Source organism: Mirounga angustirostris, unplaced genomic scaffold (genome assembly GCF_029215605.1).
Source record: "Mirounga angustirostris isolate CCGP_5_RB_7025 unplaced genomic scaffold, mMirAng1.0.hap1 SCAF_9, whole genome shotgun sequence".
NCBI lineage: Eukaryota > Metazoa > Chordata > Mammalia > Carnivora > Phocidae > Mirounga > Mirounga angustirostris.
Window position 1 is genome coordinate 93,494,186 of NW_026991717.1, and position 24,125 is coordinate 93,518,310.

Sequence of the window (24,125 nt, forward strand, 5' to 3'; positions counted from 1 at the left end):
TAAATTAAAAAAAAATAAAAGTTTTTATCTGCTAAGTCTAATGTTTGGTCCTCTTCAGTTTATTTCTATGGGTTGATTTTTATTTTTTCATTGACTGTGGATCACATTTTCTGTTTCTTTGTATTTCTAGTGATTTTCATTGAATAATGGGCACTGTGGACATTACACTATGGAGACTTAGATTTATAATCATTCTCAGAAAGTAGTTTCGTTTCAGCAGACTATTCAATTGCTGACTCGTCATGTTAAACTTGTACAGATAGGCTTGGTTTTATGGTGGCAGTGCAGATCTGTGAAAAGCCCAAACTGTCATCCTAAACTCCTTAACTTTGGGGGAATCAACCTCCAAATCTGTCTCCACCATGGATCTTAGTGGGGCTTAGATTTAGGCTTTTAAAGGAAAGGTCTAGAGAGGTCAGTTCTTCAGGGCATCATCCTAACTACTAAGGGAGAGCCTGGCTATTTTTTTTTCATGTTGTCAGAGGCTGTTAGGGTATCTCTTCGTTAAAAAATGGCTTAAACTTCAATATTCCCTACGGCTCTTCTCCCAGGACTCTTTGACCTTCCCATCTCTGTTCTGTTGTCAAGTCCAAAAAAGCTGCTATGTTGCCATATTGTAAACCTTGGGTTTTTTGAATCTTATGAGACAGCCTAGTCTTCAGGCAAAGACTCATGTGGAACCCCATAGAAACTTCTAAAGCCAACTCTGCACACCTCCTTTCTTTTACCCCGATTCACAGATTCTAACTAGTTCAGCTGCCCAGTACTCTTCTCTCTGCCTCCTGAACTCAGTGGCACCTCCATGTTCTGCTTGAATTCCAGAGCTCTATGTTAGGGCCAGGAAATTGTTCTCAGGCAGAGAATGACTCCTGTAGAGATTACCTCATTAGTATCCTTTTTTCTCCACACAGATCTCAGTCTTGCCTTGCCTCTTTCATTTTCTGAAAACCATTACTTTATCTATTTTACCCATTTCATAGTTGTTTATGGCAGTAGGATTTATCTGGAGCCAGTTACTATACGGCTTCAGGACATTCTCATTTTGATAACTTTTATAGATAATCATGTCACTATTAAAATCTATATCTATCTTCTTATAATATATACATTGGTTTATGTGAATATTGCACACAAACACTGCAAAGCAAGAAAGACAATACAGAAATCACGATTAAACTGATCTCTCAGAGGCAGCCTCCTTAATATTTTGATGTATGTTGCTTCAGGTTTTTTTTTAATATATATCTATATATGTACAATTATATGGTATAGAGTAGTTTGTCCTTCAGATTTTTAGAGCAATTTTGTCTAATTCTTTATACATAAGCACACACGTTCATATTATGCACAAATGCATAAATATGAATACCCGCTTTTTAAACAACAACAAAACCCCCCTGCATTCCTTACATCACAGCTGCCACTAGCTGGCTGACTTTGGCTTAGTCTCTTAATCTCTCTGCTTCAATTTCCTCATCATGTAAGTGATGATGATAATAATAACTAGCATAAGGTTTTAGTGAGAATTAAAATGAGTTAAAGTATGTAAACTGTACATTATGTTTCATACATAGTCTTCACTATGTTTACTATTATTTATCAAGATAGTCAATATTTCTCTCTCTATTGATGTAGTAGATTGTATTAGTATACTTCTTAATGTTCAACTCTGACTATATTACAGGAATCAATTTTACTTGGTAATGGACTATTACCCTTTTATTATGGTTGATTCCTTTTGCTAGTATTATATTTAGGAATAATGCATGCATATGTATACATAATGTTCTCCCCTTTCTTTTTTTTTAATCTTGTTGCATGTTCACTTTTGCTTCAGGATCTACTATCTTCTGTTTTTTTCCCCTTCAATGTAAGAAAGAATCTCAGGCTTGTCCTCCATAGTACTGATTTTAATTTCCATAGTTTGGATTCTGTTCTTTTGTTTCTAATGTCATCTTCGTTTGGCTATTATATTATTTATGATGTCACATTCCTTTCTGATCTCACAAAGCTCCCACTTATTTCAAGTCTTTTATTCAGTTCCTTTTTTAAAATTCATCCACTGTTGTGTCATTCTTATTTTTTATTGTTTAATAAAGTTCATATTCCTATGCATTTATTGAAAGTTATAAAGCATATACAGAATAAATTTTACTTTCACCTGAATTATAAGTCTTTTTCAACAATATGTGTTTCCTTTATTATGTGCATGCTAGCTTTGTTTTTTCTGTGGAATCTTCACTGGAGCCTTATTTTCTCAATCTCTATTTTCTCTTATTTTAATCCTCTTTATTCATCCTTAAATAATGCTAAGTAATCTTGTGACAATTCCCTCCAAAACAATTTATGGGGCTTTTATATCCACAGGATAGGAGTGGATTTTGTTAGCTTCTCCTGTAAGATCTAAGGCTGCAGAACAGGTTAATGTGAGAGTCACTACTATACCAAGATTCAGCAATCTGAGAATAGTGGAAAAGCATTCATGTCTTTGAGCCATTTAAGAGTTGAATTTTCTGGGACTTTCCTGCCGTGCTCAGTGATCCATTGTGGTAAGAAGTAGCTTTCTGAATCCATCTTTCTATTTTCCTTTTTAGATACTCAATGTGGCTCAACTTTTCTTGCTCCATGACCTAAGGTGCAAGCAATCTTGCACATTAGAAAGGCAACCTTGTGCCAAAAGGAAAAGCCACTGCAGGACATATTTCTGTGTGATGTAACTGCATTCTATTTTTGAACGTAAATCCACAACAGGGAAGGATTCCAAGGAAATCAAGCCCCAATAAATTATAAATTGTGTTAAACATTAAATAAAATTATAATACTTTTTGAGTCCCTTAGTTGTCATTGGACTTACAAAGTGGTATGTAGCATGCACCTTTCTGAAATTATTTGAAGAAATGGTCTGTATGTGCATGAGATAGAAAATAGGCTCCTCATCTATTCCATGGCTTGTGTCTGCCACAGCCAATGGCTGTATTAGTGGTAACTGATGGGGTTGAGCTGTGATAGTCCCTACTGGTTTCTTATCTAACTGAACTGCTTTTACAGAAAGGAAAATATCAGGTTTTTGTTTTTTTTTTTTAATTTCTTAAATGTAAGACCTAGCTTCTTTTTCTAATAGAAGTCCTTCAATATCTTGCATGAAAAGAATGAATGATGCTTTCTCTAAGCTATTAAGGGAGTTCAAGTTTTTCCATACTTTAAAAGTTACCAGTAGATGTAAGGTAAATGTAACTGTGAGGTGCTAGTGTAAATCGATGGCAGTGAATGAATTACCATTTTATGTGGAAGTCTTATTTCTCTTGGGTAGCATGACCAATTATTTTAATTGAAGTGACAGGAATCAATCCTGTCATTGAATCAATCAATACATGGAAATTTGTGTCAGATGTTAATAAAAATGACACTCTTTTTAGATTTGTTAGCTGTAATTAGGCCAGAAAAGTACTATATACTATGTTTTTCAGAATTTACTTAAAGTAGGAAATATGTACTTTAATAAAATACACATTTATATCTATATCTGTATGACTTGCCATTATTATATCAATAATTATAAGTTATTATATCAGGATCAAATATATTTTTTCTCAGGGAATATGTTTTCCCTGTGATCATGTTTATATTTTTAATTAATGTTTTATTTTTACATATGTAATAAAAATTCAAACTTGAATTATTTCAATTTATGTTTGTTGAATATATACTATGTGAAAAATATTTGTCCTAGACCTAAAGAAGCCAGGTCTGATTATCCCAGATTTGAATTTGTTTTTGAATAGATTATATGAGCTATAGTCAGTTGTGGCCAGATTTTATTTTAAAAGGCAAGCATTACTTATTTAAAAAGATACTAAATGTATAACTGACTGAAAAAAATTCTTTAAAATATAATTTAAACATCTTACTCTTATGCATATAGTATTAATTATACTCCATTATGCATGAATCCAAACTATTGATGCACTGGTCTATTTTATGACAAAAGCAATATTAACAGACAAATGATTTTAGTACTTTTTTAAAGCAAGTTTCCAGTTATTTAAGTTTATAAGAGAGAATTCAATGACAACAGTTATATAAACTTATGTTCAGGTCATTTAGGTCAACAAAATTAGAACTTGTGAAACAGAATAAAGCAATTGAAGAGAAGTTAGATTCAGCAAAGCTGATTCAGCACATTATTATAGTATTATAGTAAGAAAATTCCAAAGTGAGTATGATGGATTGTGTTAATCCCTTTAAAAGTTATTTTAAGTCCTTAGAGGCACTGTGTTTATGCTTGAGTAGGCACCAGGTATCAATAGGTAAGAATTTAATCATCCCCAAGGATTTTCAAATACTATATAGTTCCATGATACAAGTCTGAGGTTGCTAAGCAAAACTTAACTGTCTTTTTCTTCTTTTTGGTTTCCTAATTCTCATCTTTTGATCACCACCCCTTCAAGAGTCAGGTGCAAGAGCTCGAAAGAACTGACCTCATGTTAGGGACCATGGTCAGAAAGGCTAACTGACCTAAGTGCTGTATTTATTATCTCATGAGCAGTGACCAAGGTTTTGGAGTTACTTATGGCATTGTGAAATCACATGATTTCATAGAAATTACTGTATAAATATAATTTGCATCAATATTATTTATAATTATTATTACCTAGTTCTCTTCTTTCACTAAGTCATTAATATAATTTTACTTTTAACTATTTACTATAAATATATATTTTATATAAATAACTGAAATATATGTCCTAAAATATGTATACATATTTCCTACGGATACTTGAAATTACCAAGTTCATAGAAATTAATTTGTAATTTGGCTTACTCTAAGGCCTAGGGATCACTTGCCCATAAATCACATTTTTATTCTAATCAGTAATACAGAGATTAATTTGTGTTTCACATTTCATGGAAGATGAGGATGTGCCCAAATTATCTAGCTTCAGGCAAGAGCTATGTATACTGATAGGTAATTGTTAGCATCATTTGTTTTGTACACACAGACAAAAATGGGAAATTATAAAATCATTATTTTCTGCTTGAATAGAAATGGCTGCATGTATCCACTGTTACTATTTTTTCAATATATAATTGCAATGATATCTTAAATAAAAAATGTCAGTTCATTTTCTCTAGTTATTACCATGCCTTCTTGTATCCAGTTGAATCTCCACATTAGTGTCCAATGAATTTTCCTAAAACATAGCCTTCATCAGGCTTTCTATTTCTCTGATATATGTCAGATCCCTTACATAGACCCTGACACTCTTTGGCTCGACCACTTCCCTTTCTCTGCTGTAAGAGCACTATTCTCCATTCTAACATGTGGCTCTTTTTCTCACATTCTGTAACCTTTGCTTTCTGCTTAATACTTACTTGTTTGGATGGTTTACATTTTTTTCTCTTCCACAGAAACTTTATTTTAACTTTGCTGTTTTCAGGTTCTCTCCCTTGTTCACCCATAGCACAGGCTTGTCATGCATTTTGATGAATATTACTTTCTGATTTTTATTTTATTCAGTAATTTATTATCCTAAATATGATGACAACTATTTGATGGATAGGACCTTTTACTACAATTCTTTCTTATTTTCTATAGAACCCTATATACCACTAGGCACATAGCATGTGCATTTCATTCTATTGAACAAAAATGAGTGAATTTAAGACCTAAGGGTAAAAATATTCATCACAATAAATCTATACTTTCAGTGAAGTTAGCTTAAAAAGTTTTGTACATTGGGTGAGAAACAAAAGCAAGTCAATGCATTTGCTTACCATTAATTCAACTGATGAAATATTTTTTATTTATTACACTAAGAATTAGACTTGTATATTTTGAAATACCAGCCTTTCTCAGTCATATCATTAATTTTATTTAAATATCTCAGCTTCTACTATACATTGTTTGAGTAATAAATAAATAGGAGTAGAATAAATTTAGGGATTGTTGGTGGTTCAAAACACAGACTTAAAATGTAAGTGCACTAGGGACGCCGGGGTGGCTCAGTCGGTTAAGCGACTGCCTTCAGCTCAGGTCATGATCCTGGCGTCCCAGGGTGAGTCCCACATCAGGCTCCCTGCTTAGTGGGGAGTCTGCTTCTCCCTCTGACACTCCCCTCTCTCATGCTCTCTCTCTCTCTCTCACTCTCTCACCCTCAAATAAGTTTCTCAGCAAATGCAAGTGGGCTTTTTTTGTTGTTGTTCAACCCATGCTTTCTAATTACTGATTTGAATGGTTCTGTAGATTAAAAATAAAGTTCTTAATTGAGTAAAAAAAAGTAATAAAAAATAAAATCTAAAAGGTAAGTGCACTAGATATTGCATATGGTCTTATTAGAGGGTCTGTGACAGGTGTGTGTAATAACAGATTTCAGTAAGTGGTTATAAATCATGGCTAGGTTCTATCCACCCCCCCTTGAAAAAAAAATACATCTTAATTCAACAAAGCGCTTCCTCAACGAATGTCTTCCACCTATAGCATTATTTTCACACTGATTGACATTGGCATTATCAGTATTAAATACAAACAGGACTTTACTGAAAACAAGCTCAAACTGTCTTTCCTATAATGTCTAACTCCAAGGGAAAAAAATGTGAGCAGATTTCCTACTTGAGGAATATACCTGAGATACAAGCAAGAATCTTTAATTTTTTTACTCAAACAGAAGAGAAATATGGTCTTTAATGAAACTGAGAATAAAAATCAGACCATAGAACCATGCAAAATGTTGTCACCATTGCCTTCTCTACATCTTGTATAAAACCACTGAAGTCTCCATTTTAAAAATTTTGAATGCCAGCACTGCGAAAAGTTTTAATACACTCTTGCTAAAAGGTAATGTGAGATACCTTATTAAGAAAAATTTAATTAGAGGTTAATTCCAGATTTGTTAAATTCTATTTCTGTATTCCATTAGTCAATCATAAAGTGACATATCTGGACCATGATACTACAGCTCAAAACATGAACTGCAATATATTATGGTCTGTCAGTATATAAAATTTTTATTTGAACAAGTTTTGTATCTTTCTGAAAGTACCAAGTGAAAATATTTCCCATTATACTACTAAGGGTACTTTTATAAACATAAATTTCTCTTTGAATTAGTCGTTAAGAAATATGTGACATTTTTGCTTTCCTCTATGCTTTAGTTGCCAGAGCACTTAGACTCAGATTCAAGTTAAGTCAATGATTAACTTTCCATTTTTTCCCCAACATATTCTATAAAGTCTTGGTGAAATGACCTTCTGTTTCCAATCTACACCAATACTTTTTTTTTTTAAAGATTTTATTTATTTATTTGAGAGAGAGAGAGCACATGAGAGGGGGGAGGGTCAGAGAGAGAAGCAGACTCCCCGCCGAGCAGGGAGCCCGATGCGGGACTCGATCCCGGGACTCCAGGATCATGACCTGAGCCGAAGGCAGTCGCTTAACTGACTGAGCCACCCAGGCGCCCAACTACACCAATACTTTTAACTCACTTGCTTTGTTTTCACTCAGAAGCTTAAATATCTAGTTTACATTGTTATTTTTAAAAATCTATTGAGCCTTTGTTGTTTCAGAGGATCAAACAGAAAGCAATCATGATTGCTGCTCTTGAGCTTACAGTCTAGCAGAGGTCAGGGTGACAGATACTATGATAGAGATGTGCACCAGGTGTTATGGGAAAAAAAAGGAACAAGAGGATGGGGAAACATTTCAGCAGATGCCCTTGAGTTAGCTTCTGAAAGTAGAATATGAGTTACTTAGATGATTTAAGAAGGGAAAAAGTACTTATTCTGTTATGTGATTTAAAAAATATTTATTTGCTTAATAAGTATTTATATAGTGGGCAAATAAATATTTACATTTGCAGGGCAACATGTGATGGGGAGAGACCTTGTTTCATGTAGTTCAGCAGAACAAAGATGGAGCCTCGAAAAAGGCCCCAGATACAAGACAGCTCAATTTGGGGAACTTCATGTGTGGCAGGTATAGACTAGGCAGCTGCCTTAAGGAGAAGCCAGAGAGGCATATGTCCTTGAGGTCCTTATGTTACTGGTTTTAGAGAATGATCTTTACCCCAGAAACTACAGGCCCAAGAGACAGCAAGGAAGTCAGTAAGCAGGGGAATTCAGCCATATACCCAAGAAGTGATTGGCACTGAAACTGAGCATTATATCCTAAAACACATTTCAAGACACTGAGGACTGATATCCTGATCTCCACCTGCTTCAACTCCCTCTGCATCACTGATCAGTCTCTGCTTCCATTTACCACTCTCCTGAAACCATCTACTCTTTGAATACGCAAGAGCTGTATCTATTTTAAAGAAAAAAAAAATAGATACTGTCAAGAAGGCAACTTCCAAGTCTGCTTGCTATTCTTGCACCTAGGAATGTATCAAAAGCCACGTTCCTACTTAATTCTTTTCTTCCCACCTCAGTGGAAGTGACATTAATTCCCCTCTTCAAGGCTAATTCTCCTACTAGAACTCTCAATTTCCATCTCTTCAAGAAACTTGCTTTGCTTTGGCTTTTGTATCTAAAAACTTACCTTTCTATTAATTTTTTCCTCTTAAAATAGGTACATCTATAACCCACGTCTCTCTACTTGATCACTTCTTCCCCACCCTCAAGATTCATGAGAGAACAGATCCTAATAATGGACTCCTTTTCTTTGCTTCCCATTTGTTCCACAGTGAAATTAGCTTTCTAAAGCCACGACTTTACTGAACCATACCTTTCAAGTTCAATGAATGTATTCGTAAGTGCCTTTTGTATTTTTATCTTTAATTTCCTAGTATGATATGATGATGCTTATATCTCACATTCTTTCTAGAAATAAATGAAGTACATTTTTTTACTGAATTTAATAAGCTTTTGTCATATCAAATGACCTCAAGTGAAGTTCAATTCCTCTCAAGAACATTAGAAATCCAGCTGATTAATCATGATTCAAAACGCCTACTAGTAGCTATAGGATTGCTGAAATAATCTTATACTATTATCAATAGCTAGACATTATATCATGTACATATAAATCAACAGTTTAAGGGTGACATATTGTAGTTTTCATTTATTTTTTCTTAAATCAATTTTTTAAATGTTTTATTTATTTATTCATGAGAGTCAGAGAGAGAGGGAGAGGCAGAAGCAGAGGGAGAAGCAGGCTCCCCGTGGAGCAGGGAGCCCGATGCGGGACTTGATCTCAGGACCCTGGGATCATGACCTGAGCCGAAGGCAGACGCTTAACCATCTGAGCCACCCAGGCGCCCCTCTTAAATCAATTTTGATGAAACATTTAACTAACAAAAAATGGTACCAATGTGGCAAATAAACGCTAAGATGCCTCCCAACGATTTCCACCTCTTAGCATTAACACTCTTGTGTAATTTCCTCCCATTAAGTGTGGGTTGGAATTATCAGCTCCCTTATAAGAAATAGAATAAGGCAGAAGTTAAAAGCCTTGGGCATGTATTTGCTCTCTCTCATGCATTGCTTGCTTTGGAGGAAGCCTGCTGCCATGCCATGAGACAGTCCCAGAGAGATGTCCATATGCCAAGGAACTACCTGAGAGAGCTGAGAGGAATTCAACAGCCAGCAAGAAATCAATGTCCTCAGTCCAACACTATGATGGAGTGAGGCCTGCCAGAAACCAAGTGAGCAGGCTTAAAAGTATATCGTCCCTAAGTCCAGTCTTCAACTTTGAGGGCAGTCATGCCTGACAGCTTGCAACCTCATGGGAGACCTTGAGCTACAGACACTCAGCTAAGCCACACCCATATTCCCGACCCACAGACACTGAGAGGTAAATGTTTGTTGTTTCAAACCACACAATTTGGGGGAAACTTTTTACATAGCAATCTATAAGTAATACAACGTATTTGACTTTATTTCAAAGAGGAATCTCTTTTCTAAGTAATGCATAACCGAATGCCCATTTTTGTATTAAAAAATCAGGACTCTTCTCAATGATATATTGAGCATTAGTCATAGTTTAAACAGCAGAGATTATGTATGGTTACTCAAGAAGGAATAACTGCAATTAGGCTATTAGAAACTCACAACAAATCATTTTTGAATCTGGATTTCCAAGAGAATGAGTCAAACTGAGAATGTTATTTGTAAAACTAGTAACTATAAATGCCCCCAGGTTTCCAGATGAATGAGTGTCTTAGAATAACATCTGCGAAGAGGGAAGGTTTCAGCTATAGGCAGCCTCTCCCTAATGAGGCCATTCATCTGGTCCTCATTGATGAGTCAATGTCTGGAACAGTCATTTTTGCCTAGATTTTAGTAAGCAGCATGATCACGCCCTGCCGAGAGGCACTCAAGTGACAGATCTGACACCTGCAAACTTCCACCATCCGATGAAACAGACACAAGCCTCAAAGTGGCAAATGTATGAGAACATGGAAGAAGTGGAGAACTGCCTTCCTCCTGAAACAATCCGAATAAAACTGGCGGAGGTCAGCGGGACATTCATCGATGATAAAGAGGATAAGAATAACGTGTGTGAAGTTAAAAGTATATTAAAATTATCTTGGATCTCAACATAAATATGCAGAAGTTTTGAGGAGGGGCTAGCCTCATAAAAACAGAACCTGCATATTTTATTCATTAAAGTAATTCAAAATATTGATCTTGGAATTATTTATTTAAAAGCCAATTTAAAATAAACCCGTTCCAAGGTAAACTGGAAGGAGGGAAAGGAAGTCCAAGAAGTATATTTGAAATAAAGAATAAGTAAAACATACATCATCAGCTAATGGGAAAAATTAGATTTGAGCCAATCCTACCTTTGTAATAAGATCGCAATCTCACAATATGTAAGATGGTTTGGGATTGGTGTGGAGATTTCTTTTCATAGGTTAGGCCCTAGTGAACCTAAACTAGTGTCATAATTTTCTATCCGCTTTTCCAGTCTATATTCTGATTCTCAGTGATTTTACCCACTCCTAGAAGATTTATTTTCCCAAACCAAAAATCTCATCATGCACGTCGTCTGCACAAAATCTGTACTGTCTCCCCCTACCACTAAATGAGCTAAACTTTCAAAACACTCCAGTAAGTCTCCCTGCAGGGTGGAGAAGCAGACAAACTCTGTGTCTGCTTCCCAGATTGGTATTATGACTCCGCAATTTATTAGCTGTGACATTACAGCAAGTAAAGTGAAGTAAAATTCTCTGTATCAGTTTCCTTATCTATGAAACAGGATAATGATTTTAAGGAGCCACAAATGTTTATTGTGAAAATTAAAAGAAATAATCCATGACGTGTTAGGAATAGTGACCTGGCCCATCAATATTAGCTATTACTTTACTGTTGCTATTATTGCTGCTATTTGAGATTCAAAGTAGCCTAAGATTATGAGTGTCTACCATCTGATAGGAGATTTTATATATGCTACCTTAGTTCACTTGCACTGCAAATTTCTGAAACAGGAATGATTAGTCCCATTCTATAGGCGAGGAGGCCACGACACAGACATTTTAAATGAATTCTCTAAATTCCTACAGTGACTGAGGGCTAACAGCCGCGTTCCTGCCCAGGTTTCCTGACTTCATGTGAAGGGTACTTTTGACTGCACAAGTTTGTCCTTCCAGATTTGTCACCTAGTGCTCCACTGTGAAAAACACTGGTTAATAGTGCTGGCAATGATTTTATACCCCAGCATAACCAGTTACTTGCACTTCATACACACTCTCTGAGGTTGTGTTCTCTACTGTAAAAGATGAATGGGGGATGCCATCTTTATGAACTGATTAAGGGGATTACTTCACTTAAACAGTGCGGTAGCTGGAATAGATCATGTGCACAATTTTATTAGTTTATATAATTATATATTTATATTTTTGGTTTTATTCATTTATATCAAAACACTTAATGTCCTCCTAACATCGCACATTTTACTTCCTCATTATCAGTGCCTTAATCGTCCCTGTGTTTATCTCTGTTTATTGAAAATGTACCCTTCTTTCATAGAGAAACATTTTCCATTGTCCCTAAGCATTTCCTTATTCTTCAGCTAGATGCAGATCCACAATCCCTGGTCCAAATTCTGTGAGCGTAGATGCTTCACCATTTAGAATTTTGCCTTATTTTAGAAAGGTAAAGGAATATATATCTTGGATATTACATGACAGTCTCTGGAAGGATCTGGAACAGAATCTCATAATTAAACACAGTAATGTTTTTGCTGCAAATAGTATAAATGCTCACACTTATTTGGATAGATAAAGACTATAAATAAGTTCATATTAGCCCAGGTCATATATTCTAAGGCACAGAGATTAGGCTGGCATGCATCGCCAAATTTAATTAAGTTAAAAAATTTTGTGTTCAGTTTTTTTGATTTTAGAATTGTGCATAAAGAATTGTAGACCCATATGATCTCTCCCCACCTCCCGCAGGAGTTTTAATAGGTTCTTTCTTTTTTTAAAAAAATATTTTATTTATTTGAGAGAGAGAGAGAGCACATGAGAGAGAAAGAGAGAGAGAGTGAGCGAGAGCATGAGCATGGGGAGGGGCAGAGGCAGAGGGAGCAGCAGACTCCCTGCTGAGTAGGGAGCCCTAGGTGGGGCTGCTTCCAGGACCCTTGGATCACGACCTGAGCTGGAAGCAGATGCTTAATTGGCTGAGCCACCCAGGCACCCCTGCTAGGTTCTTTCTAAAGATTGTGCGGTATTCTATCCAGCATGATTATGTATTCACTCATCTTGGCCTCCATTACTGTACATGAGTCTCTAAGGGCAAGGAATGTATCTTCATCTTTGCGTGCTCTTCAGGACCCAGGATGTTCTTAAATCTTACTAAGTGTGTTAGGCATACTTTATAAACAAGAAAATATCATACCAGTATTCCAAATGTGTAGACAGTGCTAAAAGTATTTGTCTTGCAAAGATGGCAACACTCCTTTTCATGGTCATTAATACACGGTGAGTCATTATTCACACAAATTTCTTTAAAAAGAAGCAGCCTAAGTTATACTGGTATTAATTTCACAATAAGATCATAAAGAATTTAACCCATTGATGATTTGCCTGAATGCGGATTCTAGAAGGGGTAGGTAATGCTCCAAAAGTTCAAATTCTAATATAAAATTTGGAAATTAGGACATGATGGGGGAACATTCTTAGCATCTTATTTTGCAATTTGAAGGTAAGTCATTTAAAAGTCAATGATGATATTCTTTGACTAAAATTGATTTCATGCTGTGTATTTGTGAACCTTTTTCTTCTTAGTTACGATTTACTCTAGAAGGAACATAATAATTCTTGCCGTCTCACCTATATGTTGTCCATACATGTGATAAAAGAAGCTGAAACAATATGCAGTGTTCGTGGGGCCATAAGGGTTTTTAGGAGCTATGCTGAAAACAGGGCTGAGAAGTCGGGCCTTTTCGCCTTCCAATCTGGGTCGAGATGTCTCAATGTACATATAAAAACCTTTAAAAAAACAATATAAAATGTTTAAGCACATTATTAGGTGACATGAAATTTGAAATCATTTAGAAGTTTGAGTTTTTATATGAAGTAAATTATAGATTCACAGGAGAATTTTGATCTCATTTATGAACGATTTATATATAATATAAAGAATAAATAAATGATCTACGTAAAGATAAAATTGCTTAAATGTATAAAAACTTTAGACAAAACTGGACTTTTACACTTGAATTGTTAAAAATTCCGATCTCTCAGCTATATGTATCAGTGAGTTCTGAGAGAAGATTCATGTCTACAGACTTGGAAATTTCTGAATTATTGGTACTGTACATTAAAAATTTAATGTTTTATCCCATAATCTTCAACCCTATAGCTAAACGTTCTGTTGCGTGTCATATTAATGGCATTGATTTCTGAAAGTCCAAGGCTGGAGTATGATTGTTATAAACACAACATTTCATACCCTCATACCTTCTTTAGAGCCAGTACGATCAGCATTAGGTCCTGTGTTTGGAGTGTATTTTGTATTTCTTGTTGCAGTACTTTGCTTTGTCCAGTCAAAATTATCTGTATCATCTTGGGTGAACAAACAGATGTTCCCATCTTCAAATCCACAGTGAAATTCTCCTGTTAATGAATTTTCATTAACGTAATTAATATTAATTAAATTAATATAAACACTGCAATATTCTCATAAAAATTTTTAAAACATTATACATATAGCAATAATAATGCAAGACTGTGATAGTGAAACCAGAGCCATGATAGCACACAAGATTGTGACTAAACCTAAAACTAGTTCAATTTTAACAAAAAAGAAAAATAATCTTGATATATAAATCAGTCTCTTGGTTTAGTAACTTAACCCCGAACCATTTTCCTCTGAAATATCCAAATAATTGAAATTAAAGAATATAATTCACACTTGAATTATGGCTGATGACTTTTCCCAACTTTCATTTTTCGAGTCTAGAAATAATCCAAACAAAACTGTCAATTACAAAATAAGCTTTATTAATTTACGTGACAACACGTTAAGGCCGTACACCTTGAGGATATAATTTTTCACACCATGTCTGGAAATGCTTTCATGCATACCCACGTGCAGAAATGGAAGTTTACTTAGGGGAAGATAATGGCAAAATATTTAAAAAAGTAGTTATCCTTAAATTTTTCTTGAATGTGGATTTGGCAGCAGGTTAAAATTCACTAGACATAAAGTAATGAAAAGCCTTTATGAAGACTGTGGAAGGACTGGGATTTCTTGTATGCCTGCCACATGCTGAGTTCAGACCCAGCAAAAAGTTCAGAGAGAACTTTTTCAATGAGGGTAGGAATAATGTTTCTAGGTATCAAAGGGTTTTCTTACTGGGATGTACCCTGCTTGAAATATAGGCGTAAATAAAGAAGATAATGTCAACTAGATACAAAGAAGACATGAACAGACATTTCTCCAGAGACATCCAAATGGCCAACAGACACACAAAAAGATGTTCAACATCACTGATCATCAGGGAAATGCAAATAAAAACCACAATGAAATCTCACACAATGAGATGGCATTAAATAAAAAAAAAAGCATTGCCAAGCATGTGGAAAAACTGGAACCCTTATACACTGTCATGGGAATGTAAAATGGTACAGCCAGTAAGGAAAACAGTATGGAGTTCCTCAAAAATTACAAACAGAACTACTGGGGGCACCTGGGTGGTCCAGTTGGTTAGGTGTCCAACTCTCGATCTCAGGGTCGTGAGTTCAAGCCCTGCTTTTATTTTTTTACTTAAAAAAAAAAATAGAACTGTGTAATCCAGCAATCTTATTTCTGGTATGTATCCAAAAAATTGAAACCATTATCTCACAAGGAGAAGGATGCACTCCTATATTCATTGCAGCATCTGTTGCGATAACCAAAATATGGAAGCAACCTAAGTGCCCATCAGTGGATGAATGGATAAAGAAGATATGCATACAGTGGAATATTATTCACCTTAGAGAAGAAGAAAATCTTGCCAATATGTGACGACACTGATGAACCTGGAGGACATTCTACTAAGGACATTATATTAAGCCATGTAATTATTCTTAGAAGAATTATGCTGCAAGATTACACTTATGAGGTATCTAAAATATCCAAATACATAGAAGCAGAAAGTAGAATGGTGGTTTTCAGGGGCAGGAGGAAGATGGAAATGGAGAGACATTGGTCAAAAGGTATAAACTTTCAGTTCAGCAAGAGATCTGCTGTAGAACATTATTCTGGGATAACAGTGCTGTATTGTATACCTAAACATTATTAAGAAGGTAGATCTCATGTTAAATTTTTTAATTTTTAAAAAATTTTTTAAAAATTAAAAAAATTAAATAATTTTTAAATTTTTAAAATTTAAAATTTTTTTAAAAATCACAATTTAATAAAAGAAGAGGGAAGGAAGGAAGGAAGGAAGGAAGGAAGGAAGGAAGGAAAGTAGGAAGAAAACCATTGACATGTACACATAAAAATAAAACAGAAGGCTTTCCCTTTGAATTTAAGTTTTTGTTTTGTTTTTGTTTTCAGATTAAAGACTTGCTGTACCTCTTTGTGTTTATTTATATTCTGTATTATGAATAGGAATATTTACAGGGAACATAAGCATTTAGTGAATTCTAAATCAGTAAATTTCTGGATAAACAATATTCCATATAAAATATTTTTCAGCATATGTTTATGTCATGGAACTTGTACTAAAGAAGACAGGACTGCCTGATACTATCAATTGAGATCTAATGTTGGTGACAGCAGTGTAGCTATATGCATGGATACATTTCTTTAAATATCTTTTAGGCACAATAAGAGATTCCTTTAGCTGCTACTTTGGAGTCAGGATAAAGCAATGCTTGATTTTAAATGTTTTCAGTTGTTTAATTACATATTGTATTCACACAAAGAAAATATCAAAAAACAAATGTAAAAATTAAGGATTTGTTTATAAATCTGCTGTCAAATCCTACTTTTTATGTCATTTAAAAGCATATGTGATGAATTTTTATACAACCACTTAAACATATCTTTTGTGTAATTTAGCCTTGTTTGAAAAAAAATTGCCTACAAAAAACAAGAGTTTTTAAAACCTGAAAATTGAAGTCTTTCATAGTAAAATTAAGCAACAGTACAGCTTATGAGAAGACGTGTCCATAATTTTAGATATATCTAAAATTTTTCATAATTTGGTTATTTTACAGAAGACATAAGTTTACAATAAATTTGAAGGAGACTTAAGACTCCAGTAATTCCCATTGCACAAAGATAAATAAGTCATCTCCATAGTTCTTCATTACTTCTGTAGACATCTTTACAGTGAAGAAACCTATTACTGGAAAGATTTTATAAAAAGTAGAAAGATAAAAGTGGGAAAAACTCACCATTTTGGACCATAATAATCTTATGATTATCCTGTCATTGTATGTGGGGTAATTATGCAAAAGGCTATTCATCAAAAAGTTTATTGAAATAAGGAATATCTTGATAGTGAAAATGCATCAGTCTGTAAAAACTTATCAAAAGTCTATGTAATATTAAATATTCAAAGATCTCATAAAATAAGAAAGTAATATAGTCCAGGATTTTCACAAAGATATGCAACTGAAGACACTTGATATTGAATTTTTCAGTGGTTTTCTAACTATAATACGATCTTGGTAGTTTCAAGAGCTACTTGGAAATAAAGAAATATATTTGAAATATTTTGTATTACATGGTCTTCAGAATTATGCTTTATTTACCCCAATTCTTCTCACTACAGTGAAGAAAGACTAAAACTTGGGGAAAAGCAGCCTGATGCCCAATAGTCCTCTAGCCCAATGACTCCCTCTTGTAACCACCTATCCTGTTTCTTTATTTTTTACTTTATGTTTTTAGCTTTACTGAAATATAATCGACAAACAAAAGTTATATATATTTAAGTTATATACAATTTGATGTTTTGATATATATTTTGAAATAATCATAATGAAGCAAATTAATACATTCATCACTTCACATATCACATAGTTACCATTATTTTCCTTCCTTCCTTCCTCCCTTCGTCCCTCCCTCCTTCCCTTCCTCCTTTCCTTCCTTTCTTTTTTTTGGAGGTGAGAACCCTAAAGATCTACCCTCTTAGCAAATTTCAAATATACAATACAGTAGTGTTAAGCATAGTCACCATACTGCACAATAGATCTCCAGAACTCACTCATCTAACATAACTCAAAGTGAATACCCTTTGACCAACATCTTCCCATTTCCCCCTCCCTCTTGCTCCTGGCAGCCACCATTCTATACTCTGCTTCTGAGTTTGACTATTTTAGATGCCATGGAAATGAGATTATGCAGCCTCTGTCCTTCTGTGTCTGGCTTATTTCACTTAGCATAATAAACCAAATTCACCTATGTTGTCTCAAATGGCAGGACAGCCTTTTTAAAAGCTGACTAATATTCTGCATTTTCTTTATCCATGAATCCACTGATGGATGTTTAGATTATTTCCATATCTTGGCTATTGTGAATAATGCTGCAATGAACTTGGCATTGCAGGTATTTCATCAGTTGAGCTTTATTTCTTTTGGGTATTTACCCAGAAGTGAGACTGCTGCATCATTTGGTAATTCTCTCTTTAATTTTTGAAGAACCTCCATACTGTTTTCTATAATGGCTGTAGCAATTTACATCCCCACCGACAATGTGCAATGGTTGATTAAAGAGACTGTCCTTTCCCTACTGTGTGTTTTTGGCACTTGCTGAAAATCAGTTGACTGTAAATTCATGGATTTATTTGTGAGTTTCCCATTCCGTTCTATCAGTCTAAATTATAGTTTTTATGCTAGTACCACACTCCTTTGATTAACTGTAGATCTGTGATATATTTTAAAATCAGGAAGTGTGATGCCTCCAGCTTTATTTATATATTACATGAGCTATTTGTGCTCTTTTATGGTTCTATGTGAATTTTAAGATTGTTTTCTCTATTTATGTAAGGAATGTCACTGGCATTTTGATAGGGATTGCACTGAATTAGATCATTTGGGGAAGTATGGATATTCTAACAATATTAATTCTTCTAATCCATGAACACAGGGTGTCTTTCCATTTACCTGTCTTCTCTAATTTCCTTCAACAATGTGTTATAATTTTTAGTGTAGAAGTCTTTCACTTCTTTAGTTAAGTTTATTCCTATGTATTCTATTCTTTTTGTTGTTATTTTGAATGGGACTGCTTTCTTAATTTCCTTTTCAGATAGTTCATTGTGAATGTAGAGAAATGTCACTGGTTTTTGTGCTTTGATTTGTGTCACCTCACTTTACTTAATTTATTATCTCTAACTTTGGAATGACATTTTAGAGTGTGCTACTATGGTAAACTTTCTTTTCAGTTTTAAGTTGTTTCCTAGAGATAGTGAGACTGTCACACATATATATTATTTATATTATTATATTATACATATTAATATTTATATTATATATATGTGTATTTCATATATGTATAAACCATCTTGTACTTAATATAAACCATAAGAAGTCCAAAATTTTTTTCCAGAAGTTCTGAATTTTAACAATTTGGACTTCAGAACCTAAAGCAGACCAAATACACTTTTCAAAAATTTTAAAACCTCTTTACAGAAAATTTCAACTCCGTTGCTGAGATACTTGCAAGACCTCAGAATTCATTTCAATCTTATTTCAATATTTTTGTTTTCTTTTCAATTAACACAGTCCAATCACAGACTAAACTTCAGGTTTGGTCCAAAGATACCCTTCCTGAGGAAATCAGCAGTGTAAGAAAGATGCTGCCCATGCTTAATGGAGCCTGTAGGATATGGTTTTCTTGACAACTAATCATCCTTTTTAGTTCAAAATTTCAATCAAAAGAGTCTTTAAAAAACTATAAACAAAAGGCCTTCCTCTTTTAAATTTAAAAAGTAATTATTTTGAGTCTAATGAGGAATCATACTATGACAAAATTTCATGGACTTACTCTATATAGATATATTGGAAGTAGATACTTAGGATAAGTCAATTCACTTAAAAACTATATAAGTTGTTAAAATGCAAAAGAGGAGCTAAAATTAATTTTATTTGCTGCCAATATGTGTCTCATATCACATGTATTATATTAAATATAATATATATTCCAATATATTCCTACAATCATTTTTTCTATAAAAAGATGTTTCAGATAAACCATAATTTATAATTAAGCCAACATATAGTCAAAAGATTTTTAAACTTTATTATCTAGACAATAATCTCTTATGGAAGAAATATTACTAAATGGTATTATAAGAATTCATTACACATAATTATAAATAACCTAAGAAGTAAGATTTGGTAGCGTTTTCTTCATTTTAAGAAATCACTTACAATCCTATCAGGAGTACTTAATGTTTCTAATTTCATATTTTCCTCATTGACTTTTTTTTCCTGAACTGCTTAATTTTCACTTTCTCTTCAGCTTCATTAATATCATTACCGGGAAAATATGTTTTAATAAAATGTGGAGAATAAATAGTAAGCATATTGTAACTAATTGAACAATTATAGCAAAATTATAGAAACAAAAATCAAGTTTGCCTGAGGTTGGGATGCATACAGGTTTACTACAAGGCAGCAATACAAAAACTTTATAGAGATGATGGAACTTGTGGTGATGGTTACGTAACTGTATGAATTGGGCAACACTCCTTACAGAAATATACACACAAAAAAATGTTAATTTTACCATATGTAAACTATGATTTGAAAAGCAATGACAAATTTTAAGACATTATACCAATTAAGAAGATCTCAGGTAGAAGTAGTCTAACTGAGGGAAAGAAAAATTCACTTTCCATAGCAAAATATAAAAGAAAACATGACCTTCTACATGTTGGCCTATTTTCCTCTTACTGAATAATGTCTGGCTAATTTATTAGGAGTTTGAATGTATAATGAATGTGTTTGCTTGATAAAACATTTTTCTTTTATGTCTTTGGGACCTGGAGAGTCTTTAACAGGGTTAAAGAAATCAATTAATAAGGGAGAAATGTATGTGACTGTCAATAACATAAAAATAATTATTTTCGATAACTTAGAAAAATCATTGTGCGATGTTTACTAAAAAGTCTTTATTCTAAACAATTCTAATCTTTCACCATATTGAACACTTAGTAAAAAATAAAAAAAGTACAGTCAATAGAAATCTTTAGTATAGAGAGTTATAATGGAAATTATTTTAAAAGTAGAAAATCCAATTCATTGACTAACAACAACAACAACAAAAATGCTTGTTGGAGAACTTGGTAGCTATGACCTAAAGGATACGAGCTTTTAAAAGAAGCACTCAAATTCCAATTTAATGTTGTTCATCTCAAGGGCACATTTCTGGCTTCTGTAATGTTTGAATATATACTCTAGACACACTGAGCTTTGCTCAGTTATTATGGGAACATGACCTTCCTTTCCTCACCTTCTTCACCTAAGGAACCTCTACTCAACTTTCAGGACCCAGTTCAAATAGCATGTCTTTTATAAAACTTCACCTGCCATAAACTTAATGGTACTTTTTATATTGCATGGAAGTCATCTGTTAGCAAACAATATCTCTACTATTTCTTTACATATGCATTTTTTCCCAGTAAATTGAAGCTACTAAAAAATTTTTCCTTGAATTGAAATATTACTTTCAATAATTTCAAAATCAACTTTTTCCTGTATCAAGTTTTAATCTTCCCATGATGACTCTTTTTAAACATATCTACTGAAATTATAGTCAGAGAATTTACCTTCAAAAGAATTATAATCAATATAGTAACTAAATAGCAATAGTACCCTGGGGAGAAGCCAGGGAGAAACTGATTTGGGCAATTAATTCATCTTGAAACTGTTGTGTATTTGTTCTCTTAACAAATGATCATTGAACACCTGCTAAGTATAAGATGCTGTGAAACACCAAAAGACAGTGAGATATAGAGAGAAATTAGAAACATATTTAGCTCTTAAGTATTTTATGACAAAATAAAAAATAGCTTATAACATAGATGAAGACAAGTTGTTTTTGGAAATCAAATGGAGAGAATACTCAGTGAAGAAGGAAGCATTTGTGCTAAACTTTATAAATTAAATCTCAAAGGGTTGAGAATATCCACATTAAAGGGTCATTGGTGAGAACAAAATGAACTGTGCATGAAAGCAATATGAAAACAGGAAAGATCCATGAACGTATTCAGTATTATAATCTGGATATGCAGAAATGGAGTAGAGGAGAACCTTGAGCAGAAAATAAGGTAGCAACAGGTTGTGTAGTTTGGTCTTGGGTTATATAATCAGTGAAAGGCCATTATAAGGAAGGAAACATAATAAAATGAGAAAAAAGACCTGCACAGTTTCTTCACTGAATGTAAGTAATGGAGAATATTGGATGGATGGAAGTAAGAGTGCAAATGTGGCTCTCCATTCTTTTATTAGCCAAGAACAATATATTCATAGGCACAAAATGTAGGACAAAAATCAATCTTTACTCTAATGTGAAATATTCAAGAGGATGGTGAACAGACTATCTTCTTCATTAACAATGGGGATATAGACTAGTGATGTATGAAAAATCTTGATTAAACCATTCAAATGCCAACTTTGTAACTACAGTCTTTCATAACTGGAATATAGAAATTACAAAAGAAAATTAAAGAAACACATAATAGTAATATAAATGATATGCATTGCCACAAAAGAAAAACATAATCCTATAGTTAAACAAATAGCAAATGTTAAGTTGGAGGAAACAGGTCCATATTTAGGAAAACTTATAAAAATCAATGACCAATATTAAATAGTTTGTCTTTATAATCATATCCATCAAAATTTAAAATTCACAATTCATATTTAATGGTAGTTTTACTGTTTCTATGCCATTCCATTTTAAACCAAATATGAACAGTTGCTAAATAACCTTTATATGCCTATGAGTTTTCTACTTTTCTTAACTGTGAAATGCTGCACCATTATTAAAATAAACATATACTTACTCAAATGAGGATTAACAGGAGCTACAAGAAAAGCAAAAAATAATGTTAACATGGCTTGAATGTCTTTTATAAATAAAGGTCTAATCAGTGTCTCCTAGTTCCTTATCAAAACTTAATGATCTTCCCCACTGTGACCATGGAGAATTATGTCTGCAATCCATTTTGTTCTAGAGGATTGAATAGAATCTACTTTGGAGCTCAGCAATAACAGTCTCAAAGTACCCAAAAGATCAATGTTAAATAGCATGTGGGATTTGTTCATTTTCCAAGGAACAGAGTTGCTGATTTTTTATATCTTAACCAGTGCAAAAACCCCCAGAAATCAAACTCAGGCTGACAGTAGGCCAACCTATAATCTAGATGTTTTAACAATGAAAGCAATTATCCAACAGAGATTACACTTTAGTTTTTTTGCTGTTATCTACTTCTGGTGAAAAGAACATGGTGTATATGAAAATAAAGCAAATCTTATATGTTTTTACATGCACCCCAAAACAAATAGCTACACCAGTGCTGCTTTGTTTGATTACATGAACACACACACACACACACACACAGATGGTTTTCAAATAACAAGCAATACAGTTGTGTTTTTGTGCACTAGAAGACATATTTATCTCAATAAACTGTGTTTACAATACAAGTGACAATTGATTTCTACATGAAGAGGGAAGAATACTTTACATTTTACTAAAACAACAACAAAAATGTATCTAATCTAACAGACAAAATGGTATCTGTGTATATTGGTTCTTTATCACTTTGAAAGAAAATTTCATTCTGGATGAAGTAAAGCATTGTTGTGGTCTCGCAAGATTATAATAGGCAGTTAATCTAACTTGCAGAAGTTCATCTGCTCTGTTGTTAATTCCTAGTGTTTTCCATTAACCATTTTTTTTTAAACTTGGACTTTACAAATGAAGTATGATAGATAGTAAAAAATGCATACCCATGCACAAAGCATGTTCATAGTAATTGTTACATTAGTACATTGAGATCGACTTTAACAAAGCGACTTTCTCAAATATTTTTACTATTTCTTACAGTAGACAATTTCTATTACTTTGTTTTTCTGATTCTGTTTCCCCATTGCCAATTATGAAATAAGTAGAGAGGGGACTGTATATCCACTAGTTCCACTGAAGTGGAGAAAAAAATACTTTTTCTTGCAAAATATCAATATATTATAATTTGAAAATTAATTAGTAAAAATGAAAATCATTTCATAATTGATATGGAAGTTTAAAATTGTCTATGTATTTCTCACAAAGAGGTAAGCATCTTTGAATTCTAATTTGATTCTAAAATATATGTCACACCTACAGTTAACCTCTGACCACACTGAGTTTTAATTGAGTCTTCTGCTACAATATTACTAGTCATCAAATTCACTGTAAGTAGCTGATTTAACCATGTGAAAACTTCCATTCTAAATTCTAAATATTTCAGTGAGCCCATTTTTTTCTTTTTACAGTTGAACTTTCAAGTGTAATTTTTCATAAATGTCTAGATACCATTTAAGTAAACTTTAGCCAAGCCTATATTAAAGTAATTTTAATTAAAATGTTTAAGATTTTAATAAGTATGCCTAAGAATGTAAAGATAATTAAAGCCTTTGAAACTACCATAATATCTATTTTCCAGATTTATTTTTCATTTTACTCTGTTGCCTCAGAGTTTT

General features: G+C 33.4%; 1 protein-coding gene across 1 annotated transcript in view; it reads right to left on the reverse strand.

Annotated features, from left to right (window-relative positions):
* The window catches only part of MDGA2 (MAM domain containing glycosylphosphatidylinositol anchor 2), an 800,528-nt gene that overhangs the window by 22,245 nt on the left and 754,158 nt on the right, over positions 1 to 24,125 (reverse strand). Inside the window, exons 12-14 of the mRNA XM_045900785.3 lie at positions 22,445 to 22,465; positions 13,902 to 14,057; positions 13,272 to 13,430 (exon numbers count right to left, since the gene is read on the reverse strand). Of these exons, the coding sequence (XP_045756741.2) occupies positions 13,272 to 13,430; positions 13,902 to 14,057; positions 22,445 to 22,465 (336 nt within the window). The remainder of the gene's footprint in view (positions 1 to 13,271; positions 13,431 to 13,901; positions 14,058 to 22,444; positions 22,466 to 24,125) is intronic.